General features: G+C 40.1%; 3 protein-coding genes across 4 annotated transcripts in view; all 3 read left to right on the plus strand.

Annotated features, from left to right (window-relative positions):
- The first annotated feature begins 2,100 nt into the window (after window positions 1-2,100).
- Window positions 2,101-7,649, plus strand: riok2 (RIO kinase 2 (yeast)). The gene is made up of 10 exons (XM_050051098.1): window positions 2,101-2,276; window positions 2,764-2,902; window positions 3,010-3,126; window positions 4,255-4,430; window positions 4,564-4,652; window positions 4,774-4,965; window positions 5,070-5,162; window positions 5,473-5,895; window positions 6,225-6,324; window positions 7,137-7,649. The coding sequence occupies exons 1-10, from the start codon at window positions 2,211-2,213 to the stop codon at window positions 7,296-7,298; spliced, it is 1,557 nt and encodes a 518-aa protein (XP_049907055.1). The 5' UTR covers window positions 2,101-2,210; the 3' UTR covers window positions 7,299-7,649.
- Window positions 7,650-8,695: 1,046 nt separating this feature from the next.
- Window positions 8,696-16,709, plus strand: LOC126394343 (protein limb expression 1-like). Of its 2 annotated transcripts, none has more exons than XM_050051108.1 (6): window positions 8,696-8,953; window positions 9,528-9,733; window positions 11,279-11,425; window positions 13,164-13,259; window positions 14,305-14,382; window positions 14,496-16,709. In XM_050051108.1, exons 1-6 carry the CDS (start codon window positions 8,872-8,874, stop codon window positions 14,904-14,906), a joined length of 1,020 nt encoding a protein of 339 aa, XP_049907065.1. In that variant the 5' UTR covers window positions 8,696-8,871; the 3' UTR covers window positions 14,907-16,709. The 2 variants fall into 2 exon arrangements, with proteins under 2 accessions (XP_049907065.1, XP_049907066.1); XM_050051109.1 differs by having other exon boundaries at window positions 11,279-11,419.
- Window positions 16,710-18,097: 1,388 nt separating this feature from the next.
- The window catches only part of epg5 (ectopic P-granules autophagy protein 5 homolog (C. elegans)), a 30,180-nt gene continuing 25,634 nt past the window's right edge, over window positions 18,098-22,643 (plus strand). Inside the window, exons 1-8 of the mRNA XM_050051088.1 lie at window positions 18,098-18,744; window positions 19,101-19,751; window positions 20,888-21,148; window positions 21,248-21,446; window positions 21,546-21,682; window positions 21,785-21,892; window positions 21,980-22,053; window positions 22,183-22,291. Coding sequence (XP_049907045.1) covers window positions 18,691-18,744; window positions 19,101-19,751; window positions 20,888-21,148; window positions 21,248-21,446; window positions 21,546-21,682; window positions 21,785-21,892; window positions 21,980-22,053; window positions 22,183-22,291 — 1,593 coding nt within the window. The 5' untranslated portion in view covers window positions 18,098-18,690. The remainder of the gene's footprint in view (window positions 18,745-19,100; window positions 19,752-20,887; window positions 21,149-21,247; window positions 21,447-21,545; window positions 21,683-21,784; window positions 21,893-21,979; window positions 22,054-22,182; window positions 22,292-22,643) is intronic.

The following is a 22,643-nucleotide window of genomic DNA, read 5'->3' on the forward strand; positions in this document are numbered from 1 at the left end:
CAGTCAACAAGTGAAAACACCTGTGTGGGTGTACAGTGGGTAGGCTGCGCTTTTGTATTTGCAGCCGTATGTCAGTTCCATACTACACAATAATGCTAAGAAGGTTTTGACACTGAATCAAGTACACTCTATATAAGCTGAAAGCACTTGATTGTTGTGAGGGCTGTTGATTACATTTGTCCCATAATGCAATGCACAAATGAAAGGCTGGCGCTTTTTACAGCTTAGATGCAAAAGATGATATTAATAACGGGTGTTGAAACAGCTATAGAAAGATTTTTTAAAGCTATAAACGTACTATAAACGTATTGGCAGTGGCATACCTAAGGCACAGTCAAACAACATGTGTCAGTTTACATGTAATACAATATTCTAGTCCTGGTAGTGCCCACTGCAGTCTATACAGTGGTAAAAAAAAAAAGAAGAAGACTCTGGGGCTGTATTCACAAAGCTTCTTAGTACAAAGAGTCGCTCCTAATGATGAAACTCTGAGAAAATTCTTAGAATTTCCCCTTAAAGTTAAGACTAGGTCCTTGTAAAGATAAAAGTTATTCACAAAGCATCTTAGACCTCAAAAGAGCTCCCAAGGTGGAAAACTGTTAGGAGCAGGGAGGAGGACTTTTAAGAGGCTTTCTTTCTCTCTTAAGCAGAGGAGAAAAATGGTGGAAACACAAAGAGGTTGGAGAAATACTCTCCAAATGCTGGATGACAGTGAGTAAATGAAATGCTACAGATAGGACTGTGCAGAAATAATGTGTAGTTGATCTCATGAGAGATACACACACATTTCCCAGCTAACGCTACAACACCAGAAATAAAACGATCACAATACTAAGATATTTGGAAAACTGGAAAAATGCCACAGTGCAGCAGTGATGACTTGAGTCTGTCTCAACCTTCCATCAGCAGTGATCACACTAACAATGACAACACTTTCCCAGTCAGCAGTTCATTTCATTCCCACTGGGAGTCCACACCTTGCAGGCTCACAAAAGGGTGTGTCTCTGACAACCAATTACACCTGTCAAAAGAAGGCATCATATCTAGCATTGGGGTCAACCACTCCTCCTCACCAAGGTAAAAGTTTCTGTCCCTTCCTTGCACAGAGAACTTTCCTAAATCACTCCTAAGCTAAGATTCCTTACTAAAATGTTTAGGCTAAGTCAGGAGCTCTCTGAGAGTATTCTCAGAGTGTTTGTGAATAAAGCCCCAAATATTTTACTTAAGTAAAAGTGGCAATACTACAGTGTAAAAATACTGTTATAAGTAAATGTCTGACATTCAAAATATTACTCAAGTAATTCTGGTGTGTGAGTTGAGTAAAAAGTACAATACTTGCCTCTGAAATATAGTGGAGTAGAAGTAGGATATAAAGAGGCATAAAATGGAATACTGAAGTAAAGTACAAGTACCTTAAAATTGTACTTTATATGTACAAATTGTACTACATTTAATACAACTGGAATACAGCACAGTACCTTTTTTCACAGCAGACATCTTGACTTGTAAAAGCAGGGAAAGCACAGGTGATGGCTCCAGCAATTAATGCGATGCAGCAATTAATCATGTGATTAATTATAACACCTGTGTATGTCAAGTTAAAATGTGTTTAAAAAAGCACTACTGTAACAGACTGTTCTATATTGTATGTCCCCCTTGATTTGCCGTAGGGCAGGAAAAGTTTTTGGGTTAATATTTTGCTGCGTAAGGGAGCACATACATGTGTGAGAGTTTTGGTGAGCAGAAAATAAATGGGCAGCGGTTGCTGCTGGAGCTGTTGCACCGTCTTCCGTCCCGTTTATTGTTTTATTAATTATTTAGTTTGGCGAACCCAGGACGCTCGGCTACACTACTCAATTTCACCCCTTTACCAGTAGGTGGCAGTAAACGGTCTATTGCTGTACATCTGATGTAATGCTATTAAACTTTTTATTATTACATTTCATTTCATTACATTACATTTTATTACATTTGGTATTGATGATGAAACTCTCTTAACTCACGTTTTTTTTTAATTCCTATGTGCTAAATTTATTATATTACAGATTGTGGTGCGTCAAGATGACGTCGAACGTAAACCTGAAGTGACGTTTCTCCGTCCCTCCAACTTCCGCCTTGCACGTGTGTTTACTAGAATGTGGACCACTGAGCCAGAGAAATAGTTGCAATAATATTTTAAACATACTTACTGTTTGTTATCTGGTTAAAACATGGGGAAGCTGAATGTCGTTGTGTTGAGATATTTATCTCGAGATGACTTCCGGGTCCTCACAGCGGTAAGTAGCGAGCTAGCTAAGCTAACTGCTCTGTCCCAGCTGTGTTAGCCTGTGCTAGGCTAGCTTTACAGGCTAGGCTAACGTTACAGTACATACATCAGCCAGATGGCTGTCAAACTGTTGCTTGACGATATGTCACCGGTGCAGTGTATGAAATAACGTAAGTGTCGTCATTGTTGAGGGTTGAGTAAATCAATAAAACATATATACGACACGTCATCTATCAATGTGGAAACATTAAGTGTGAATGTGGTGCTAACAAAAATGACATATTTTGGTACTGTATATTTGTAATTGGGGCACAGTGACCAAGCAGGTAGAGGAATTCAGGCATGAGTGGAATCTCATCAAAATCTCAGACCATGGTCTCAACAAGCAGTGCTCATTTCATGTCAGTTCACCTTTCAGCTTTACAACACTGTCACTGCAAACAGGACTGAATTTCAGGATTATTATCTGATTTTTCTTGTGAACCTGCCCTCAACAGGTTGAGATGGGGATGAAGAACCATGAGATTGTCCCAGTGAGTCTGCTGTCCTCCATCGCAAGCCTCAGACACGGCGGCTGCAACAAGATCCTCAGAGAGCTTGTCAAACACAAACTTGTAGCCTATGAACGTACCAAGAGTAAGAAAACACAGACAAATGCACTATGAGCTTCACTCGTCATGATATAGTTGGTACATGGCATTCAGGGGTTTTTTTCTAATATGGTATGTGTCTGTTGATTTCAGCCGTGCAGGGCTACAGGTTGAACTACGGAGGATATGACTACTTGGCTCTGAAGACCTTGTGCTCCAGAGAAGTCGTCATTTCAGTTGGCAACCAGATGGGTGTGGGTAAAGAGTCAGGTAAGAAAAAAGTTGCTTTCATAGTACATAGTCTGTATACGTTCACATCCCCACCTCTTGTTTGGCATGTGTGATTCAGGTGAAATCAATGGCATGTTACAGGTTCTTTCTTTATTAATATGTACAGTGTATGATATGGTTCACACAAGTCAGGTCAGGTGTAAACTATTTAAACTTAAATTCATCCCAGAGAAATACACAGTGTTTTGAAAATGGTAGGGCTGCCACTTAAAATAAAAGAAAAGAAAATGTTATGAAATTATATTATTAAAACATTGCAGACAATTGCAAATAATATTGAACTTTTTTAAGCCTTGTTGTAATTGATTTTTTCCGTGCACAAAAACCTGTGAAAATCAGGATGGAAGTTGTTGTTTTTTTAACTCATAACTAAACAGAAATACTGAGAGGTCTGTTGAAAGCTGGGCATACACTGAACGATTTCAGAAATGTTGTTGTTTAATTCCACCTCCCACTGTACAACTGAATCCTTTTCAAAGAGCTCATGATTTATGTGCTCACACTGTACGGTAGGATTGTCAGGCCGTGGTCTGAAGGCTCACACTTAATGTGTAAAATAGACAATAAAACAGCCCATCAGCCCCTGCAGATCATTCTGGCTATTGATAATTGTCAATAAAGATTTGTTGAAATGCTCAGAGGCAGGTGGAAGTTTGTTTGCCAGCACAGTTACAGTTTGTAGTAAGGTCCTGTAAAGAGCTTAAAAAACACACACACAAACATGTACAAATTAGTAGTATCAGTACCAATGTCAGAAATTGATCTTAACGTCTGGTGGCCAGTCAGGAGCAGTTGATCAGGCCACGATTGGTCCTCGCTCCCCTCGTACACTGCACGGCAAAAGACACCAGAGTAACCTGAAATTTTGTACACCTGTTATACGAGTCCTGCTGCTCAAAAATCAGGTCAGAAACTGTCTTAAATCATACAGTGTATGCCCAGCTTAACTGTAGTGTTTGAAAAGACAGCACTTTTACTTATCAGCAGTGTAATGATTCGCCAGGTGCTGATGTAAACATCTGTTCCCTAACAGGTTTCAAGGCTGCTTAGCAAAGGTTAGAAACTCTCATGTTTATACAAATATTTGTTTGTGCTCATTCCCTGTAGATATATATATTGTGGCGAGTCCAAGTGGCGAGCAGTACGCTCTGAAGCTTCACAGGTTAGGTCGTACATCCTTCAGGAACTTGAAGAACAAGAGAGATTACCACAAACACAGGAAGAACGTGTCCTGGCTCTACCTCTCCCGCCTTTCTGCCATGAAGGAGTTTGCCTACATGAAGGTAATGGAACAAATCAGAGAAGTGTATGTAGCCTATGTGAAACAGAAAGAAAACATCACCAGTAATTTATTAGTTGAGCAGCAGGGATCCAATTTTGTTTGGTGCATCATTAAATCATCTTCTGATTTTTCAGGCATTGTATGATCGGGGCTTTCCTGTTCCCAAACCTGTGGACTACAACAGACATGCTGTAGTGATGGAGCTCATCAATGGATATCCACTGTAAGTAAACAAGCCATTCTTCCTTCTTGATTTATATATTGCATTAGTGATAGTAAAAGCACACTCTTCCTACTCTCTGTTTCTTAAATAGTTTGTGTATATTGTTTGTGATGTCTTTCAGGTGTCAGGTGCATGAGCTGCAGGATCCACCAGCCCTGTACAATGAGTTCATGGAGCTTATAGTCAAACTGGCCAATCACGGCCTGATTCATGGAGACTTCAACGAGTTCAACCTCATGCTGGACGACCAGGACCACATAACTCTGATTGACTTCCCTCAAATGGTGTCCACCTCACATCCTAATGCTGAATGGTTGGTGTTTCTGTCATAAAATTGCAAATTAATGAACACTTTAAATTAATAAAAACTAACAAAAAGATTTATCCGTTGTTCACTTTTCCTAACTTTGTTTATAGGTATTTTGACAGGGATGTCAAATGTATCAGAGATTTCTTTGCCAAACGATACAATTATGAGAGTGAGCTCTTCCCAACCTTCAAAGACATCAGGTAAGTGCTCATATTTAAAGTTTCAGTTTCAATAAAGCTCCTGCAAGACCATAAAAATTGTGTTGGTTCTATTTTTAGATGTGTAACATAAACTTTTTTTTATTATGACCATGAAAAATCGCCTCTTTTTGTCTGCCCTGTGTTAGAAAATTAAACACCTTGATTTATTAGCTTGTACATTGTTCAACATTTGAATACATCTAAAATGTAGAAAAAATACATATTAATTGTATTTTCTACATGTAGTTAAGAATGTGATTTGGAGGTGAAGTTTTACATGATCTTTTGTTGTCACTGTTCATTCCTGCAGGCGGTCTTACTCTCTCGATGTTGAAGTCTCAGCCAGCGGCTTTACCAAAGATATGGAGAGGGATGGTGCATTGCTACACCCAGCTGGACCAGAGGGAGAAAATGATGACAATGAAGAGGAGGATGATGACGAAGAGACAACAGACGAGGAGGTGGAAGAAGAAGAGAGTGTGGACATGGAGGAATATAAGCATGCAATGCTGGAACTGGAAGGTCTGAAAGTCAGCGACTCGAATGCAGACATACAAGAAGAGGAGAACGAGAGTGAAAAAGTGGAAGAACAAAAAGAGACTGAGACAGGGCCTGCTCCTAACAGTGATGAAGAGCCAAAGAACGACTTAGAGGAAGAGCTGAATGAGGCAGAGGATGAGTGTCCAGAGCTGGCAGACCTCTCTACCTACAACAAAGACTTCAAACCCTTCAGGTAAACATAATGGAAAGTTAACATAATCCAGTATCCAAAATGAAGCACATTAGTTTGGATGATAAGTCTGAATCAGTTTCAACCTGCAGCTGTGGTACAGAGCCAACAAGTGACTTTAGGTCTGTTGATACAGTACAAATGCCTGGCAACTTGAGAAAAAGTCAATACATTTCAGAGACATTTGACTTAAATAAATCATCATTTGTGTCAAATTAAGCAGCATTGTTAGAAACATGCAGATTACATCCCAACAGTGGATTTCCGTTAGTGTTTTTGTTGTGAAATGTGCCATATTAACCTTTTTTTTTTCTGCGCGTTTTCTCCTGCAGAGACTCGGACAGTCTTCTACATGTGGCAGAACACAGGAGGACGAGGACAGACAGTGAGGGTACAATGGGCAGCATAGGCAGCTGCTCTACAATACCACCAGTGAGTAAAACACAGACACACAAGAGTCTACAATTAAGTTTATTATACAAGGTAGAGATAAATATTTTTCCTAAAAGGTGAGACAAGAGAGAAGCCCACTATCCTGGGGATACAGGGGCATTGACTTGTTTTTAAGGTAACATCAGCTACAGTCAAAACTTGTTGGTTATATTCCAAGCAACAGCAAGGTAGGGTTCTTGTGGTTGATTCACTTAGCCTACAATAAATAAATAAATTTGGTGGGCCAAAAAGACTTTTGCTAGCTTTTTTTTTGCTACTGAGTTTTATATCCCTGCCGACTCTGGGCATTGCATCCACACAGGAGGACTTAAAGGACTAAGGTAAAGAACTTAGTATTTCTGTAGTGATACGTATGTTTTGTACATACCAGCCTGTTTGGTTTACACTTAGAACGTGACTAGTTTGACTAGTTTTTTTATATTTTCCAAGAAACAGGAAATTGTTTGGATGTGTCCTCCCAGGAGTCCTGTTTCCCAGGATTAAACCCTAGTGCAAGTGTCAAGTTGAGAGTGAGGGACACTAATACAGTACCATTAGAAAATACAAATATTCTGACTGAGGTGATCACTTGAAAGTTTCACCAGACATTGAAGCAATCCTGATACTTTTGGTAAAAACTGAAATGTCCTGTAGGTGTTGCTAAAGAGCTTCCACATGGAGCCGTCAAAGAATGTGAAGGGTGACTTGTAGCAGAGACATGTCCTCATAATGTTGTGTCTGCCTTCCAGAGACAGCCAGAGCGTCCATTTGTCTGTAGTAACCTGCTGTCGCTGTTTTTGTGTGTCCTGCAGGAGATAGTCCGTCAGAAGGTGCGGAGGCAGCTCACCAAACAGCAGAAGGCAGCACAGAGGAGACGTCTGCAGAAGGGAGAAGCCAATTTGGTGACCAAATCTAGGAGAGAGAACCAAAGTAACATCAAGTCTAGTTTGGAGGGCGCCTCCTTCTGGGGATAAATGGGACTGCAGAGATGGACAGACAGGATTCATGACAGCATGCTTGTTGTTTGGTTAATGTGCATGCTTCATGGTTCCTCTGCTCCTAAATCTGAAGAACTGAAAACACATGATAGCTGATGGAAAAACTCAACAAGAGAGTTTCTGCAACAACTGAACTGCTCCGTTCTTGGAGAGAAAAATGAAAATAAACTTTGTATTCAGCAAATGACACTGTCAAGAAGACGGTGTTTGTTTTTCTATTTGACCTGTAGTAACCTATCGTGTTCAACGCACAGTCTAATGTAAATATCAACTATTCATAATGAAGCAATATGATTGACTATTAAACCATTTAAACATCCTTAATAAGGTGAGTGATTTATTCAAAAGAAAAGTTTAACGGATCTAAAATTAATGTTTTTCTGTCAGGACATCATATGCACCTGTGTCAAACATGCTCTCTAGTCAGCTGAGCACATTCTTTTTAGCTGATACTCATATCAGCATCCAAGATGGCTACAAAAGAATGAAAGCTATTGAGTAACTTTTGATATTGTGGTTTCAAGTTCATGCTAGGTGTGAGCATACTGCTGTCAGGGTGACTAATGTGAATTTAAGATTCAAACAGAGTTCACGAAGAGCTTTTCTTTATGCTAAACTCCCATGGTTCCAAGGTCTCCCAACTATTATGGTAGTTTGAATAGATCGCTACCTCCACCATCCCAGCAGCCAATCAAAAAAGAAGTAGAGACTTGACACAAGAATGCTCCAGAATGCATCAACACTTTGAACATAAAATAGACCCCTTCGCTCCGTCACACTGACACAACTCAAGTGAGGCATGACATATAAAAGATGAGAAAGCAGAGGAGTTTGGAGCGAAGAAACGTTCTCAGAATTTGCTTCATTTATGTGTAAGAGGCTTTCAGAGAGCGAGCGGGTGAATTCAGACTTGAACAAAGGGCATTCATATTGAAGAGGGTGAATGGAGCTCAGACCCTGGGCTCAGTGGGCTTGAATTAGAGTGTGAAGTCAAAAGTATCCCACCCCCACACATCATAAGACACTACATGTTGGGTCCCTGACAAGCTGGGCACTGAGGGTGTTTAATACTAAAAGAAGTATCCAGTAATATACCTTTCCACAGAACAAGTCATATTATCTTGTGCCTCAAGGTGGTAATTATGCCATTTTTGGCTGAACTTGGCAACTTTGTGCAGGTCTTCAACTGTCCGACTCTGTTCAGGGATTAGCCAGCTGCACGCCCCGAAGGGAGGGGCTCAGCATTCCAGCTCTGCACCTCTGTGTGTGTGTGCATGTGTAGAAAGAGTGAGGGGCCCTCTGAGCTAATTGGCAGAGAGGGTAACAAAGGTGGTCCGCTTCAAAAGAGAAACCCTAGTGGGGTGTTCACACAGGAGAGGAGGAGGGGAGAAAGGGAGAGTGGAGGGGCTCCCAGATTTTGAGTTTATTCCTCATGATGTCTCCCGTCCTGGCTGGTTATTTCTAGGGTCATGAGTGCTGTTTTGATGGATTGTTCTGATGAGAAAAGTAAACAGATTGTGTGTGAGGCAGCTCTGGAAGAAAACACTGGATGAGTATGAGTAAAGCGGAAGTGGAGGAGAGCATCATGTCATACCTGTCGCAGAGCGAGACTGACACCAGCCCCACAGACTGTGAGTAAATGCTTTGTGATAAACTCAATGTTTCAAGATGACATAGACACATCTTTGTTTTAGATATCAGAATCAAACTACCACTGATGTTAAATATACAAAAACAGGCAAGCAATTCATTTATTTCTTAAAACTTTATCACATTTCTTGCAAAGTATTCCTCCTAAGTATCCCTGCTGCCAGAGGCTGAGCTGCAGTGAGTAGTTTGGCACACAGCGAAGGACACCGGAAACTTTTAAACCTGTCTCAGGGTCAGAAAAAGCTCAAAGGGTTACATATGTATAAGTTATGGGGTGCCACTTACAGCTCCTAATTCTATTTAAATAAACACTGTCTGGGAATGCTGACTTAAAGAAGCCTGGCTTGAATATTTATGTTAACATTCACACATATCCTGACAGGCTTACTCAGAGTGAGACTAAAAGAAACGTCTGATGGCAACGCAGAAATTATTTACATAATCATGATTGATAGAAATGTGTTGATATACCCTCCAACAGTTTACTTAATGTTATGCCATGCTTTCAGTACTTTCAGATTTCATTTTTGACCTGTCTTCATTACATGTGTGCAGTGAATGTGGTGGCCATGCTCCATCACTTCTGGGAGCAGAGGCAGACAGCTCAGTTGAATGGTTCCTCCAGTGAATCAGATGGTTCTGTTGGGGACGCCGCCATCCAGACAGAGAGCCTGCTGCTGTATGAGTCTGCACCGTCCCCCGGTCCTCCGTATGTCTGCTATGTCACTCTGCCTGGAGGAAGCTGCTTTGGTAACTATAAGGTATGTTTATCATCAACTGAGCTGCAGCTACACTACAGTTCATCTGACATGACTGTGCTGTGTCAGTGAGACACTAGCTGTCCTTCATGTGAAGTTGGGCGTACACTTGACACAATACAATTAAACAGACACACACACACACACCTCATGGTGAACTAATACATTCAAATCACTGGGATATGCTGTAGTAAGTTCCAATGTTACTAATTAAGTGTAACCAGTCCAGTCCAGAAGGATCCGCCGTGTCCAAGACTGGTTTCCATATCTTGATAAATCCCTCAACATCGTCATGAAGGGTGTAGGTCGGCTTTTCCAGAGAGAGTATTCTCTTCTCTGTACCTCCGGATACCAGTCGTCCATTTCAGGGATGTCCTTAGAAATCCAAAATATGAGAACAGTCCTTGCTATATGTAAGAGTATTCCAATCAACTTAGCGTTATGACTGTTCCTTGCATTGTCCTCTGTGGCTGCCAGAATACATTGAAGCTCTAAATCAAATCCTATTTAGGCAACAACTACATCTTTCACATCTCCCTAAAATATTTGTATCTCTGCACATTTCCAAACCATATGTGCATGACAATTTCTAAATTGCATTTAGCTGCATGTTTTTAGCAGAAACAAATTAGGCTGTTGTAGGTCATATTTACTCCTCAAACCCTAACATGACTCCAGTCTTCCCCCATAGGGTTTGGCAAGCTGACAAAGTTGGAGGTAGATGATGCAGGTAATGTTTCTGCTTGACAGTGCAGCTGCAGAGAACATCAGTTGTTATCCTGTGTAAATGACTAGTATGGCTGTTTCAAATTAACTTACTACACATATATAGTAATGATACTTTTTAATCTAAATGCTTCTCTTTATTTTGCTGCAGCAGTTGCCTTATATCAGACAGAGCTGTCAGTGTGTCAACACTCCTTTTCGACTGTCAGTCAACATGGTGGAGTGGGCAGATTCCAAGGTCTGAACCCAGGCAACTGCAGCAGCACAAATAAATTAAAAAGTAAAACAGCCCCAAAATCAAGTTTTCTTACAAACTGTTATTTTTCTGACCAAATATAACCATTGTATCAAATTAGTTTTTATTCAGAGGAAAGTACTTACAAGCATATATTTCCCTCAGTGGGGATAAACACACAGTCATACACACTTTGAAGATTTTTTTTAAATCAATGTCGTTCAGTTTAAATCAAACAATGCCTCTCAATGGGCTCATTGTGACCCAGACAGCAGCCCCAAGCTCAGAGAAGGCATGTGATTGGTTATCTGTGAATGCCTCTAATGTTCTAATCTCACTGGTGATGTTGAGTTCTGATCCCATGATTAGCTGTAATGAAGTGTAAAATCATCATAATGTAACTTAGAGTGGACGTGCATTTACACACGAGACCCACTGACTCAAGTTTAGTTGATCCTAGGCTCACACACATCAGCCAGCTCAGAAACTTTTATTTGACGTGACACATTTTGACATTTTGTCCCCTCTCTGTTTGAACTCTTCTTGACATTTTTAACCCTTCATGTTCTTCATCCCATCATCCACAGGTGTGTGACACCCAGGCAGAGGCTCGGAGGGATGCAGCTCGCGTGGCCCTGATGAACTCACTTGTGAACGAGCTGCCGTGTCGACGCATCAACCCTCAGTTCATCACTCAGAGTTTGCAGCAGGCGGCCACAGACAGTGCTGTGAGTGTGAGCCAGTGCAAACACACAGTGTTGCATCTCATTACAAGAATTTAGCCTCAATATTAATGTTGACTGCACTGTTGTCTCTGTATTTTATTTATTTGTATTTTATTTATCCTGTCTAGAACTAGAAAGGCAGGGGTGGAATGTAACTATGTACATTTACTCAAGTACTCTAATTAAGTACAACTATAAGGTACTTTTACTTTACTTGAGTCTTTTCTTTTTTCAATGCCACCTTCTACTTTTCCTATGTGACATTTCAGAGGGATTTATTTTTCATGTCTTTTTGATTCACTGCATTTTTCTGAAGACTTTAGTTAGTAGTTAATTTAGGAATTAAGATTTTTGCATAACAAAAGACATTAGAAAAGTTTATAGGCTACAATATGATGTTTTGTTAGAAAGTGAACTACCCAACACTTAATACATGTGTATTTATAAAGATTCATCAATTAATAAATTAACCAACTGACAGAAAATCAATTGGCAACTATTTTTTATAAACGTTTAAGTCATTTTATATTTTTTTTTATTATCTTTTTTTAAATAATTTTGAGTGTGTTGGTTTCTATTTGTATTTAATTATTTATTTATAGATTTTTCTGTATTGGGTACTTTTATTTTAATACTTTAAGTACATTTTACTGGTTATACTTACTTACTTTTACTTAAGTAACATTTTCAATGCAGCACTTCTACTTGTAACAGAATATTTCCACAATGTGGTATAAGTACTTTTACTTAACCCTTTGAAACCTGGGCATATTGGCTTGATTTTTTTCAAAAACATGGGAAGAAGACAATGAGCAACAAAAGAAGAAATGGCCCGGAAAAAAATTGCAAAACATTAGGAAAAACAGAAAATAAAAAATGAGAAAATTAGTAAAAAAAAAAAAAAAAAAAGAGAGAGAGAGAGAGAGAGAGAGAGAGAGAGAGAGAGAGAGAAATAAAGTTAAAAATAAAGAAACAAGGAAATGACCTGAAAAAGGTGCTTAAAAAATTTAATAATTCTGTAACATAATTTTAAATATGTAATAATAATCATAATCATACATAGCCTGTAATTTTCTAATTCTAAAATTATTTTTTTGCAATTTATGGGACATTTCTTACCAAGCTGCTCATTGCCTTTTCCCTCCAATGTTTTTGAAAAAAATCCCACCCGTTTGCTCAGGGTTTAAAGGTTTAGCAGCACAAGAAAAGTGATGTCACACCAGGTTTCAAATCGTTAAGTAAAGGAACTGAAACTCCCTCCACCACTGCAGAAAGGTCCCATTGAGATACAGTATCTCCTCTGCCAGGGAGTCCTGGTCAAGATGGGCAGCAACATTAAATGTTTTAATTACAAAATGAGACAGATAACATAACAAAAAACATACCAAAACACAACAACAGATACAAAATGTTTAGGGATCAGGGGCTAAAAAGAATTGTGGCAAATAATGACATTTATTAAAAGTAGTAACATTGTTCCGTAAAAGTTGATTTAAAAATACTTTCAAATGTTTCAAGAACAGGTAAAGTTTCCATATTTAGCATGCTTTTCATCTTATTCCAAGTTAATGGTGCATGAAAGGAAAAGGCAGAGTGTTCAGGTGTTTGGGACCATGAGGAGATTTCTTTCTGATGACCTAGGGTTATAGCCACTGGAGTAATATGTCAGTAAACTGGAAATTTACTATAGTAACTTACCCACTAAAGCTTTTGCGATAAAAATTAATACATGTGCTTTTTTTTGTAGGTCTCTATAGAAGATGCTTGTGACTCAAGCACCAGTATAGGAACCTACAGTTTGCTGCTCCACTCCTACATAGGAAGGACCATGCTGGAGTTCCAGGTAACGTGTATTTTGCAAAGTGTATTTTTCTTGTAGCTGGGATCATAAATCATGCAGTAGATGTGTGAAAGATTTACTTCAAAGGATTCAGGGACTGTAAAGGGGTACTCGTCTGCTAAGTGATCTTAAATAATGCATTTATAATTGAACCACAAATTAGAGCATTATCATTTATACATAATTAGGAATTATTATGCCAAATATAACAAGACTCATAACCACTGGGTGGTAATTTCACCCCCCTTTGCTATCACTACCACTCTAGTATGTTTTTGCTAATTTATTCCCTTTTCATCTCGCTCTCAGTCAGACAGGACTCACGGTATGAAACACCTAATATTTCTACCTTTGTGTAAATAAGCAGACGTCTGCAGACAGAGGGTTATTAGCAGCAGGAAATGGGTTCATTATCATTCCCCGGCTCTTAGAGATCAAGAGCTTCCAAGTAATACACACACGTCCATACGTTCGCACATGTACATGCACAGATAATTAAACGTATTCACACACATGCATTCAAATCTCTGCGCACACAGCATCAACCAGGAGGTGTGCAGCTGTCACGGCTTAGGATCATTTATACATTGCAGTCCATGCTGGAGGTGTTGGATAGTTTAGTCATGCAGAAGCTTAAACAAGTAGCACAGGGCAGATGCACATTTTATGGACTTTAACCCCGGACAACTTACGTGTCATATTTTCCATCTGTGTCTCATTAGGTCAATCTCAGTTAATGTATAGACTTTCTCTGTTTAACACTAATGTCACTAGCTCTTAACACATGGCAGCTGTTCAGCCAGACAGTGTTTTAATAATCAGGGTGAAACCTACCTGGTGCATGACGATTTACAATATCTTTTCAAACCAATCGTCCACAGTTTAGGTGTTGGTTCAAGAAATAATATGTTATCTTTGTCAAACCTACGTACACAGAGCTGGATGTTTGGGTTTGTTATTCAAGTCATTACTCAAGGAGTTGCACAAGACTTTTTCTGTGTATGTGTGTCTCATTCTCACCCACTTTCTCCCCTCTCTTTCCCTGTAGGAGATGATGACAATTTTCCAGTTGTTGCAGTGGAACGGGACTCTGAAGGCTTTGAGGGAAAGGCAGTGCTCTCGGCAGGTACAGGTTTTGCCCGGAGCATATTTCATCTCTGGTTTCAGCTAACTTTTCAGAGCTTCAGTACATCAGCTGCTACATACTGATGACTGCTTATGTTCTTCCCTTCCCCTCAGAGTGTGATTTCCTATTACTCTCAGCGAGGACTCGATGAGTACATGCGCAGCAGCATGGCTCTGGATTGGCTTGGACGGGAGCAGAGGTCACCAGGGCTACTCGGGGAGGAGCTGCAGGTGGCGCAGAGGGAGCTGGTGTTGGCCCGCCGTCGAGGCATTGAGCTGCGCTTCTACAAGGAAAAGACAGAGATCCTCAGCTTGGCCCTGAGTCAGGCATACATTCACCACACACCTGAGGCCTTCAGCGAGGCGCCAAGTCACACATACAAGCAAGAACAACTTCCTTTACACACATTTTACAGCCAGAACACAGGAGTCCAGATAACCCCACCCTGCAGTCCATCAGCAACCCTCCATAAAAGCACAAAACAAACAGTGTGTCAAACCTCTGGTAAATATATGCCCTCCTAACATTCCTTCACCGTGCTCTCAGCAGACTTATGTGCCTTTTAAATGGCTTTGAATAGACTGAAGCAGAAGGTAGAGGATGGACATCAATTGACTCTGTTAATGAGCTTAAACTGGAGATCTGACATCTGCCTGGGAGAACAGAGCATATCATAGTCATAGTCTTTAGGTTGTCCGTAAACATCAGAGTCATCATGAGAGTTACAAATATTGTGTAGTAATTATGATCTAACTTTATTAACATGGTTTGTGTCTATATGAATGAGCCTTAAAGGTACTGTATGTGTAATGTATTTACAACTTTAACCACAAGAAATACTGTTTTCAAATGATTTAAAGGAAGACTTCACCCACAAAATGACCATTTGTAAATCAGTTAGTCATGCCCTGTTACCTTGAATGCGTTAAAAAGAACATTGTTTTTCTCTCATGCCTCCACGGAAAACGGTGAAACATTTTGATTTATTGATTGGCAAGGGACCACATTTAAGCCGGCAGTGGAGATAGTAACAGCGCCAATTTGACATCTGTGTAAAAGGGACAGCTGGCAGGACAGGACAATAGATGGCAATGTGTTATATTCATGACCCACTGCCCGGGGAGATTTAAAAAGCAGTTAGCAGCTGACGCAAAGAAAAAGAACAGCAGCCAAAAATGACCTCAGATTGGGGAGACAAAGAGGTCCAGGAGCCCCTCACCCTCCGAGCAGAGGAAGAGATCAGTCACCATATAACAGGGACAGTAAATGATTCCTATTGCCATGTTATGCCACTGTTATTGTGGGGGAAAAAACAAGGCAGCGTAAAGGAGGGATGTTGCTTTAGAGCAAGATCTCAGATTAAAAGGGGCCCACATCTTATTTATCCAGGTGTGTGCTCAGTACCTTAGTATTGGAGTCTGGATTTAAAGGCAGGATATATAAGTTTCACTTTCAGTTAAGTGCAGTTCACAGATGCTTGTGTTTGGGAAGTACTGAGCATAAGACTGGTTGAATGAGACTTGAGGATTATACTGCACGAGTTATGTGAGAGTTTGTAATCAGATGTTTTGATATAGTTTTGCTGTTGTTTAATGTGGTCCCCAATAAATCAATATGTTCACCTTTTTCCGCGGAGGCACAAGAGAAAAACAAAGTCTTCTTCACAAATTCAACACAGCATGACTTACTGAGATACAGCTGAGGATTTTGTGGGTGAAGTGATACTTTAAATCCATTTGTAGAAAATGTAGTTTATTATTTTTGTATGAAGAGCTCCCTACATCACTGCCTTAGCTTATGTATATGTTCAATTATGTTGTGCATTATAAAAGTGTTATGATACACAATTTCACCTGTAACTTAAAATATAGAGGTTTTAAGAAGCTATATTTAGCCAGTGAGCTGTGTCATCTACCAGAGCACTCAGTACTTCTCCATGCCTCACTCTCTCTCTCTTTCTCTTTCTCCCTCTCTGTCTAGCATGTCATCTGGTGTCTCCAGTTCCTAAATAGAACTGTGTGTCAGGGCGATTCACTCACTCACTCACTGACTGTGTGACATGTGTGATGACGTGTTGGCTGGATGCTATGAGACAGAGAGTCTGTTGTGATTGTGACACACATTCATTTGATAATGTCAGATAGGAAATGGCTGGTAACACCAACTGCAGCTATGAACCAGCACTTACTGTGTTCCTTGTCATAAAATGCAAACAGGATAGAGCATTTGATTATCGTTTTGGTGTCTAGTTGAGAGGTGCCAGTAAATGCATTTTAAAGGGAAGATGTTTTTTTAAGATCACTGTAATATACATTTGTAAATAAATATTTTTCTGTGAATCATGGCCTGCCTGTGCATGCATTGAGAACACTTCTGGAAATGGTAAGAAACTTTTAAAAGTGCAACTTATTAAGCTAGAGTAAAGTCAGGTTATTTGAGATATCAGTTAAAATGGGACAAATAAGGTTGTACATCTTGGGCTCTTTAAATATTAGCAGTAAGTCGCTGAATATATTATTGCATTGTTTCAACAAATGTCCTTTTCATGAAACAATTTTTATTGCTTTGAGATAAGGCAGAGCAAAGAGTAAAAAAATTACTGGTGATTTTCTGCAAGAATGCTGCAGTTAAAACAGTAAAATTACAACAACAACAATGGTTGTAGGATGCTGCATTTTATTAGTTGTTTTACTTACAATGAAAACCTTTTTTTACAATATACTTAACATTTTATGGGAGAGGGTTTTGAGTGAGGAGTTAATGCATTCAGGTAAAATAGGACATTTTTCTTAAGTGAAACCAGCGTGTTTTTAGGCTACCATTTTCGGGCGACATTTTTAGTAGCCTATTTCTATCACTTAAAAATATTAAAGATGATACAGTAAGTCCATGTCACCCATCAATGTTACATGCAAGCGACACACACGCATGTCCATTGTAGACAATACAGCACCAAGGACACAGGCAGCGAAAGAACAGAGAAAATGTGGCAGAAAAGTTGGACAATCTTTTTTAATAAATAGTTGATGATTTATTGAATTAATGACTGAACTGATACATTGATTTAATCATATATACAAACATATCTGTCCCATTTTACCTTATCAGATGTCCCCTTTCACCTGAACATATCATCGCAGTGAGGTAGAGGTTCTTGATGTCTTTTAAGGTCCAAAGTTTCTAAATTATTTTACATGATAACATATTTTCTTTACAGATATATAATAGAGGTACATAACAACTTTTAAAAGTAAAACTTAAGGTAGTCTTAATTGGTAGTTGGTAATATACCCAGAAGTGTCCCACATTACCTGACTTCACCCTTACATGATTGATAAATTATTAATTGCAATGTAATCACATTACTTTTGGAGTTGTGGGTTAGTCTATTTTTCTTGCATAATTACCATAGTTGAAAACAGAGTGAACAACTCTGACACCAGATCAAAGGTTTTTTTTAGGTTCATTATACCAACTCTGAACTAGGGAAGACTGTATTTGTTTTTGTTTGTTTTGTATTCTTTTTTATAAAATCTGTTTCTTCATGAATGCGTATGACTTCCTGAATCATATTATATGCAGCAGTTAATGAGTGGAAATCATCTGTGACATCAGTACATTTCAGAAAACTGCCAGTGTGACTTGGGTGTGTTTACGGAAAATGTAGTTTGGCCTCTCTGGCTTTCCGTACAGAGGTGGAGTAGTCACGTGATCAAAGATTGTAATTGCGGAGTTCCTGGAACAGACAAAACAAATGACAGCTGACCAGCGGACGGGGCTACCTCCGCCTGTCACTCGGCTCGACGTGTTGAAATCTTGTTTTGATAATGTGAACAACAATGTGGAGACCTCAAGGTCGCTGGTGAACAGATTATAGAGGAGTAAGACAGCGTAACGAGCTAGTAGCTACGCGTTAGCTTAGCTTAGCCTTGGTAAAGCGTCTTCAGTTGTGTAGCTCGGTGGAGTTTAATCAACAAGGACTGGTTTTGTTTTCCAAAAATGTCCTCTCTGTCCACGCTAAGAGACATGCTAGGTGTTACCTTGCTGTCCTCCGACAGAGGCTTTTCTCAACGGGCCATGCAAGAGTGTTTTGTTTACAATCCGTGACAAGTGTTTATCTTGACAGCACAGCCACCCACTAGCTGCTTATCAGAGGATAGACTTCGCTAGCTATTCCAGCTAATGGTTGCTGTTTGTGTGGATCCAGTGTACGTATGAGGAGTGCTCGTGGTCTGCTGGTCAGCCTCGTTTCCACCAGGTGACATCTTGATGAGCTGTATGTCATTGTGATCTGAGCAGACACTAAAGATGGAGGCTGTAAGACCAAGGAAGACCAAGACAAAAACCAGTGGAAAATCTCAGGTGAATAAACAAATCCTTCATAGTCACACTTCTTTTGAGGTTACAGGTTGACGGTCTGACAACAAGTACTGATCTTGAGGCAGTTATAAACACACTCCTTTTCACAACTATGAGCTTTTTAGTGGCCAACTTCGTATTATGTATTGTATATTATAAATATGATACAATATATTATATATTGTAAGTGGGAAGAAACTGGGAAACTTCACACAAAGGACCATGTCCAAAACCAACAAATATCTATGTTTTCTCTTTAGTCACAAGGCCTTTGTCACATGGAAAACACTACGGCACAGGCTGAGCTGTTAACTATGAAAAATTGATTTTATCGCTTTGTTTGTTGTTTTGCGTTTCAGACGGTCAGGAAGCAGAAACAGGCAGAGGAAGACAAAAGAGCCACAGCTCCCTCAGCTGTCAGTGATGAGGCCTCCACCTCTGGCTTCACCGACATCCCCCTCAGCCTGCCGTATCAGGAGCCAGTGGAGGAGCAACGGGACCCTGTTCAGCCCCCTGAGACCACAGCACAGCCCTCTGATCTGCCCTCTGAGAAACAACAGACATCTTCATCACAAACGTTACCCACATTAGTGCTACCTAAGACTTTACAGTCGACATCACAGGTTACAGTGCATCTGACAGAGTCAAAAAAGGAGGAAGAAGAGGATAGTGGAGTGGCAGCTCAGGGGGCCGAGCTTAAAGTTGCAGCACCGACTACTGAATTGGAAAAAGACACACAGTCATGGAATCAGCCTTGTGTTTCAACTCAGTTTCAGATCTCAAATGCTCCAAGTGCCCCCGCACTCTACCCTTCTCTCCCAACATTAGAAGAAGGCTCCATGATGCAGCTCTGTGAGGAGGCTGTGCAGAACAGAGAAAAGGGGCCTGCAGTGTTGGCACTTCCTGAGCAGGAATCTTCCCCTCCAAGTTTGCAGCCTGTGGAGTCTGTAGCTGACCTTTTCAGAAGCAAACTCTACCCAGAGTTACCCAAAACAGCTCCTGAAATTCAGGTAATCTCAGACGCATATCAATAACTTAGATAAGAAGTACAGTTGGATAAAGACTGAGTGGGTTTAAATACAGTATTTATTTCACACGAGTCAGTTTGTTTAAGACAGCATTTAAGAGTCCATGCATAATAATTTGACTCTTGGTGTTTCTGGAAGATTTAGAATGTAATGGTGATGGCACAATAGCGTTTACAAGCCATCACAAGCAGATTAAGTATGTAATTGTTGTCTAGTTGCACATGACTTCACCATTTCAGGAGATTTTTCAATCTGTCTGCACATTCAGTCTGCAGTTTCACACAATATCAACAGAACAGCTAATAGTTTTATGGTTATTGCATTTAGACCTGTCACAATAATTTGTGACAGCCCTAAAGTTACCAATTTATTGAGGTGAACATAAATTATGGAGGGTATGTCCATCTATCGTAAAATATTGCCCTTGAGTTTACATTTGTGCTTGTTTACATAAGAATATCGCCAAACGTTTAGCCAACCTGATGCCAGAGTAAACAGCAGGGTTTTTCTTGCCATTATAAGACTCTGGCATAGTGCCTAAGCCAAATGAGCATAAAGAAATCATGCTTAGCCATGCCATTTATTTGCATTTTAGTTATTGAGGATATTTTGACATTCTTTTAACTTTGCAGTTACAGTGTTTGAATATTCTTAACAAGTAAAAGTCCATTGCTCTTAGTCCACTTGCAGGATTATGCTATCATATTATCATTATGTCAGTGGCATAAAATGGTTCGAAAATGTCAATAATATCATTCATTGCAGATATTTCTGGCATAATGTTTTATCCACCAAAAGTGCATATCATGTCTAGCCATATTGCATTGTGATGATATAAGTTGAATTTATGTTTTTAAAGTGACTGTGACTTGTTAGACTGTTCTGGTGTGATTTCATTTTTTAAAAAAAAGAAAAAGAAAAGAAAAAAAATCATCATCCACCAACAATATATAAATATTAAAGTATTCATTCAAAATATTGTGATATTTGATTTGTCAATATTGCCCAGACCCAGATAATAACATAGATATTAAGTGACTAAATTTATTGCATCCTCACATAAACACATGCCTTGACATGTGAAATAACCTCTGTCGCTTCATGTTTTTCCTCTGCAGCCGTTCTCACTCGAGCAGCTGAGTGTGTGGGAGCCCGGTGGAGGTTTGCGAGCTTGGCTAGAGGGTGTTGAAGTGTGCGCGGCCCAGTTCTGTGCTCTGGCCCGTCAGGAGAACCATGAACTGACTGAACTGCTGCAGAACTACTGGCGCTGCCGCAGACAGCTGACCCAGTCACACACGCAGCTACATACACAGTCCTCTGACTGCAAGAGCACTCAGAATCGTCTCTGGAGCTTCAGAGATGAACAGCTCACACTTCAGGTGTGGTAGTTAAAACAGAAAGCAGAACTATCATGTGAAGAGAAGGATATAAACCAATGGTATTCTGCTGAAATGACACTGTAATGTTTCTCCCTACAGGGTGTGTGTGCAGATCAGTCTAAGGTGTGTGGGTACCACCGCTTCCAGCAGGCAGAGTTCAGTCAGAGTGTGCTGGCTGAGCTGAGGAGACTGTTTGAAGCTCGCAGTGAGCTGCTTCATCAGAAAGTGGCGCTACATGCCTACACGGCTCTTCTGTCACGCCTCCAGGTGGAATCTTACTTGTATCGTCTGCTAAAAGGTGAAAGACTTGTAAATTCTACTTTAAGTGCCCATTAAAACACGCCTCTGATGTTAAGTTCAAACCAGACAACAGCTTTGTGTTTGTTTTTGTTATCAGATTGTTCTGGCAGTCAAACGCAGCCTTGTTCTCTCCAGCCCTTGAAAGAGGCAGTCAGTGTCCTGTTTAGTTTCACTCGCAGAGTCTTGGATGACACACAGTTCCAGACAGACATCCATCACTGGCTGGAAAGATTGGTACACACACACAAACACTGAACCACTTTTCTCACTCCATGTGCCATTGGATGAGGTGTTTTGTTGTTGTGTTTCTCCTCATGGTTCTGGTCCACTCTCCAGGTGGCGGTCCTGCTGCATGTTGGAGGGTCAGGAGAGCATCTGTACCTGCTGTGCCATCTTTTGTGCTGTCCCGCCGGGGTTGGCAAGTGGGCTGCACCCTTCCTTCAGGTTAGTTAGGGACGGTTTTTCTTTGATTGTTGCAATGCCAGTGGTTGTACATACTGACTAGAGTTTTCTTGCCAATATCTGCCTCAGATCCAAGTTTGGGGAAACACCAGTGGAGTGCAGCACTTTATGCAAGCTCTGGCCGTTCTAATGTCGCCTGCCAGGTAAATATCAGAGCCCTTCAGTAATCAGTCTTTCTCCCCCACTGACTATGTCTTTGGGTGGTCCAGGTCATCCTTTCAGGGTCTAACAATCTCACATCTCTAAGCAGTGTTTTCTTTGTTTTGACTCAGACACCGTGCAGAGTTTCTGGGACATCTGAAGCCATGTGAGAGCCAGAGCTCAGCAGCTTCTGGACCCGAGTCTGGCAACTGGACGCTAGTGGATGAAGGGGGAGAGGAGGTATGTGTAAGGAGCCAGTGACTGCATTTTGACAAAAGAAACAAAACACAGCAGAGTTCGAAAACAAAGAATAATCCTAAAAAATGGGGCTAAGTTCTTACGTTGGACAATTTCAGGGGTGTGTATGTATGGGATGATGATAATAAAAATTAAATTTGTCAGTAAAAATGAAACACAAATGATCAATCTATGTTTTTTCTACTCAATTGCGTGGAAAAATAAGTTGACAACTTTATTATCAAGCAAGTATTATTTTTCTGGTAAAAACAGTACCTGTTTTTGTTTTCCATCTCTGTTTGTGATGTTGTTGTGTTAAAAAAGTGTCCAGTCTGTGTCTCTCAAGAAAAAGTGA

Source organism: Epinephelus moara, chromosome 8 (genome assembly GCF_006386435.1).
Source record: "Epinephelus moara isolate mb chromosome 8, YSFRI_EMoa_1.0, whole genome shotgun sequence".
In the NCBI taxonomy this organism is placed as follows: domain Eukaryota; kingdom Metazoa; phylum Chordata; class Actinopteri; order Perciformes; family Serranidae; genus Epinephelus; species Epinephelus moara.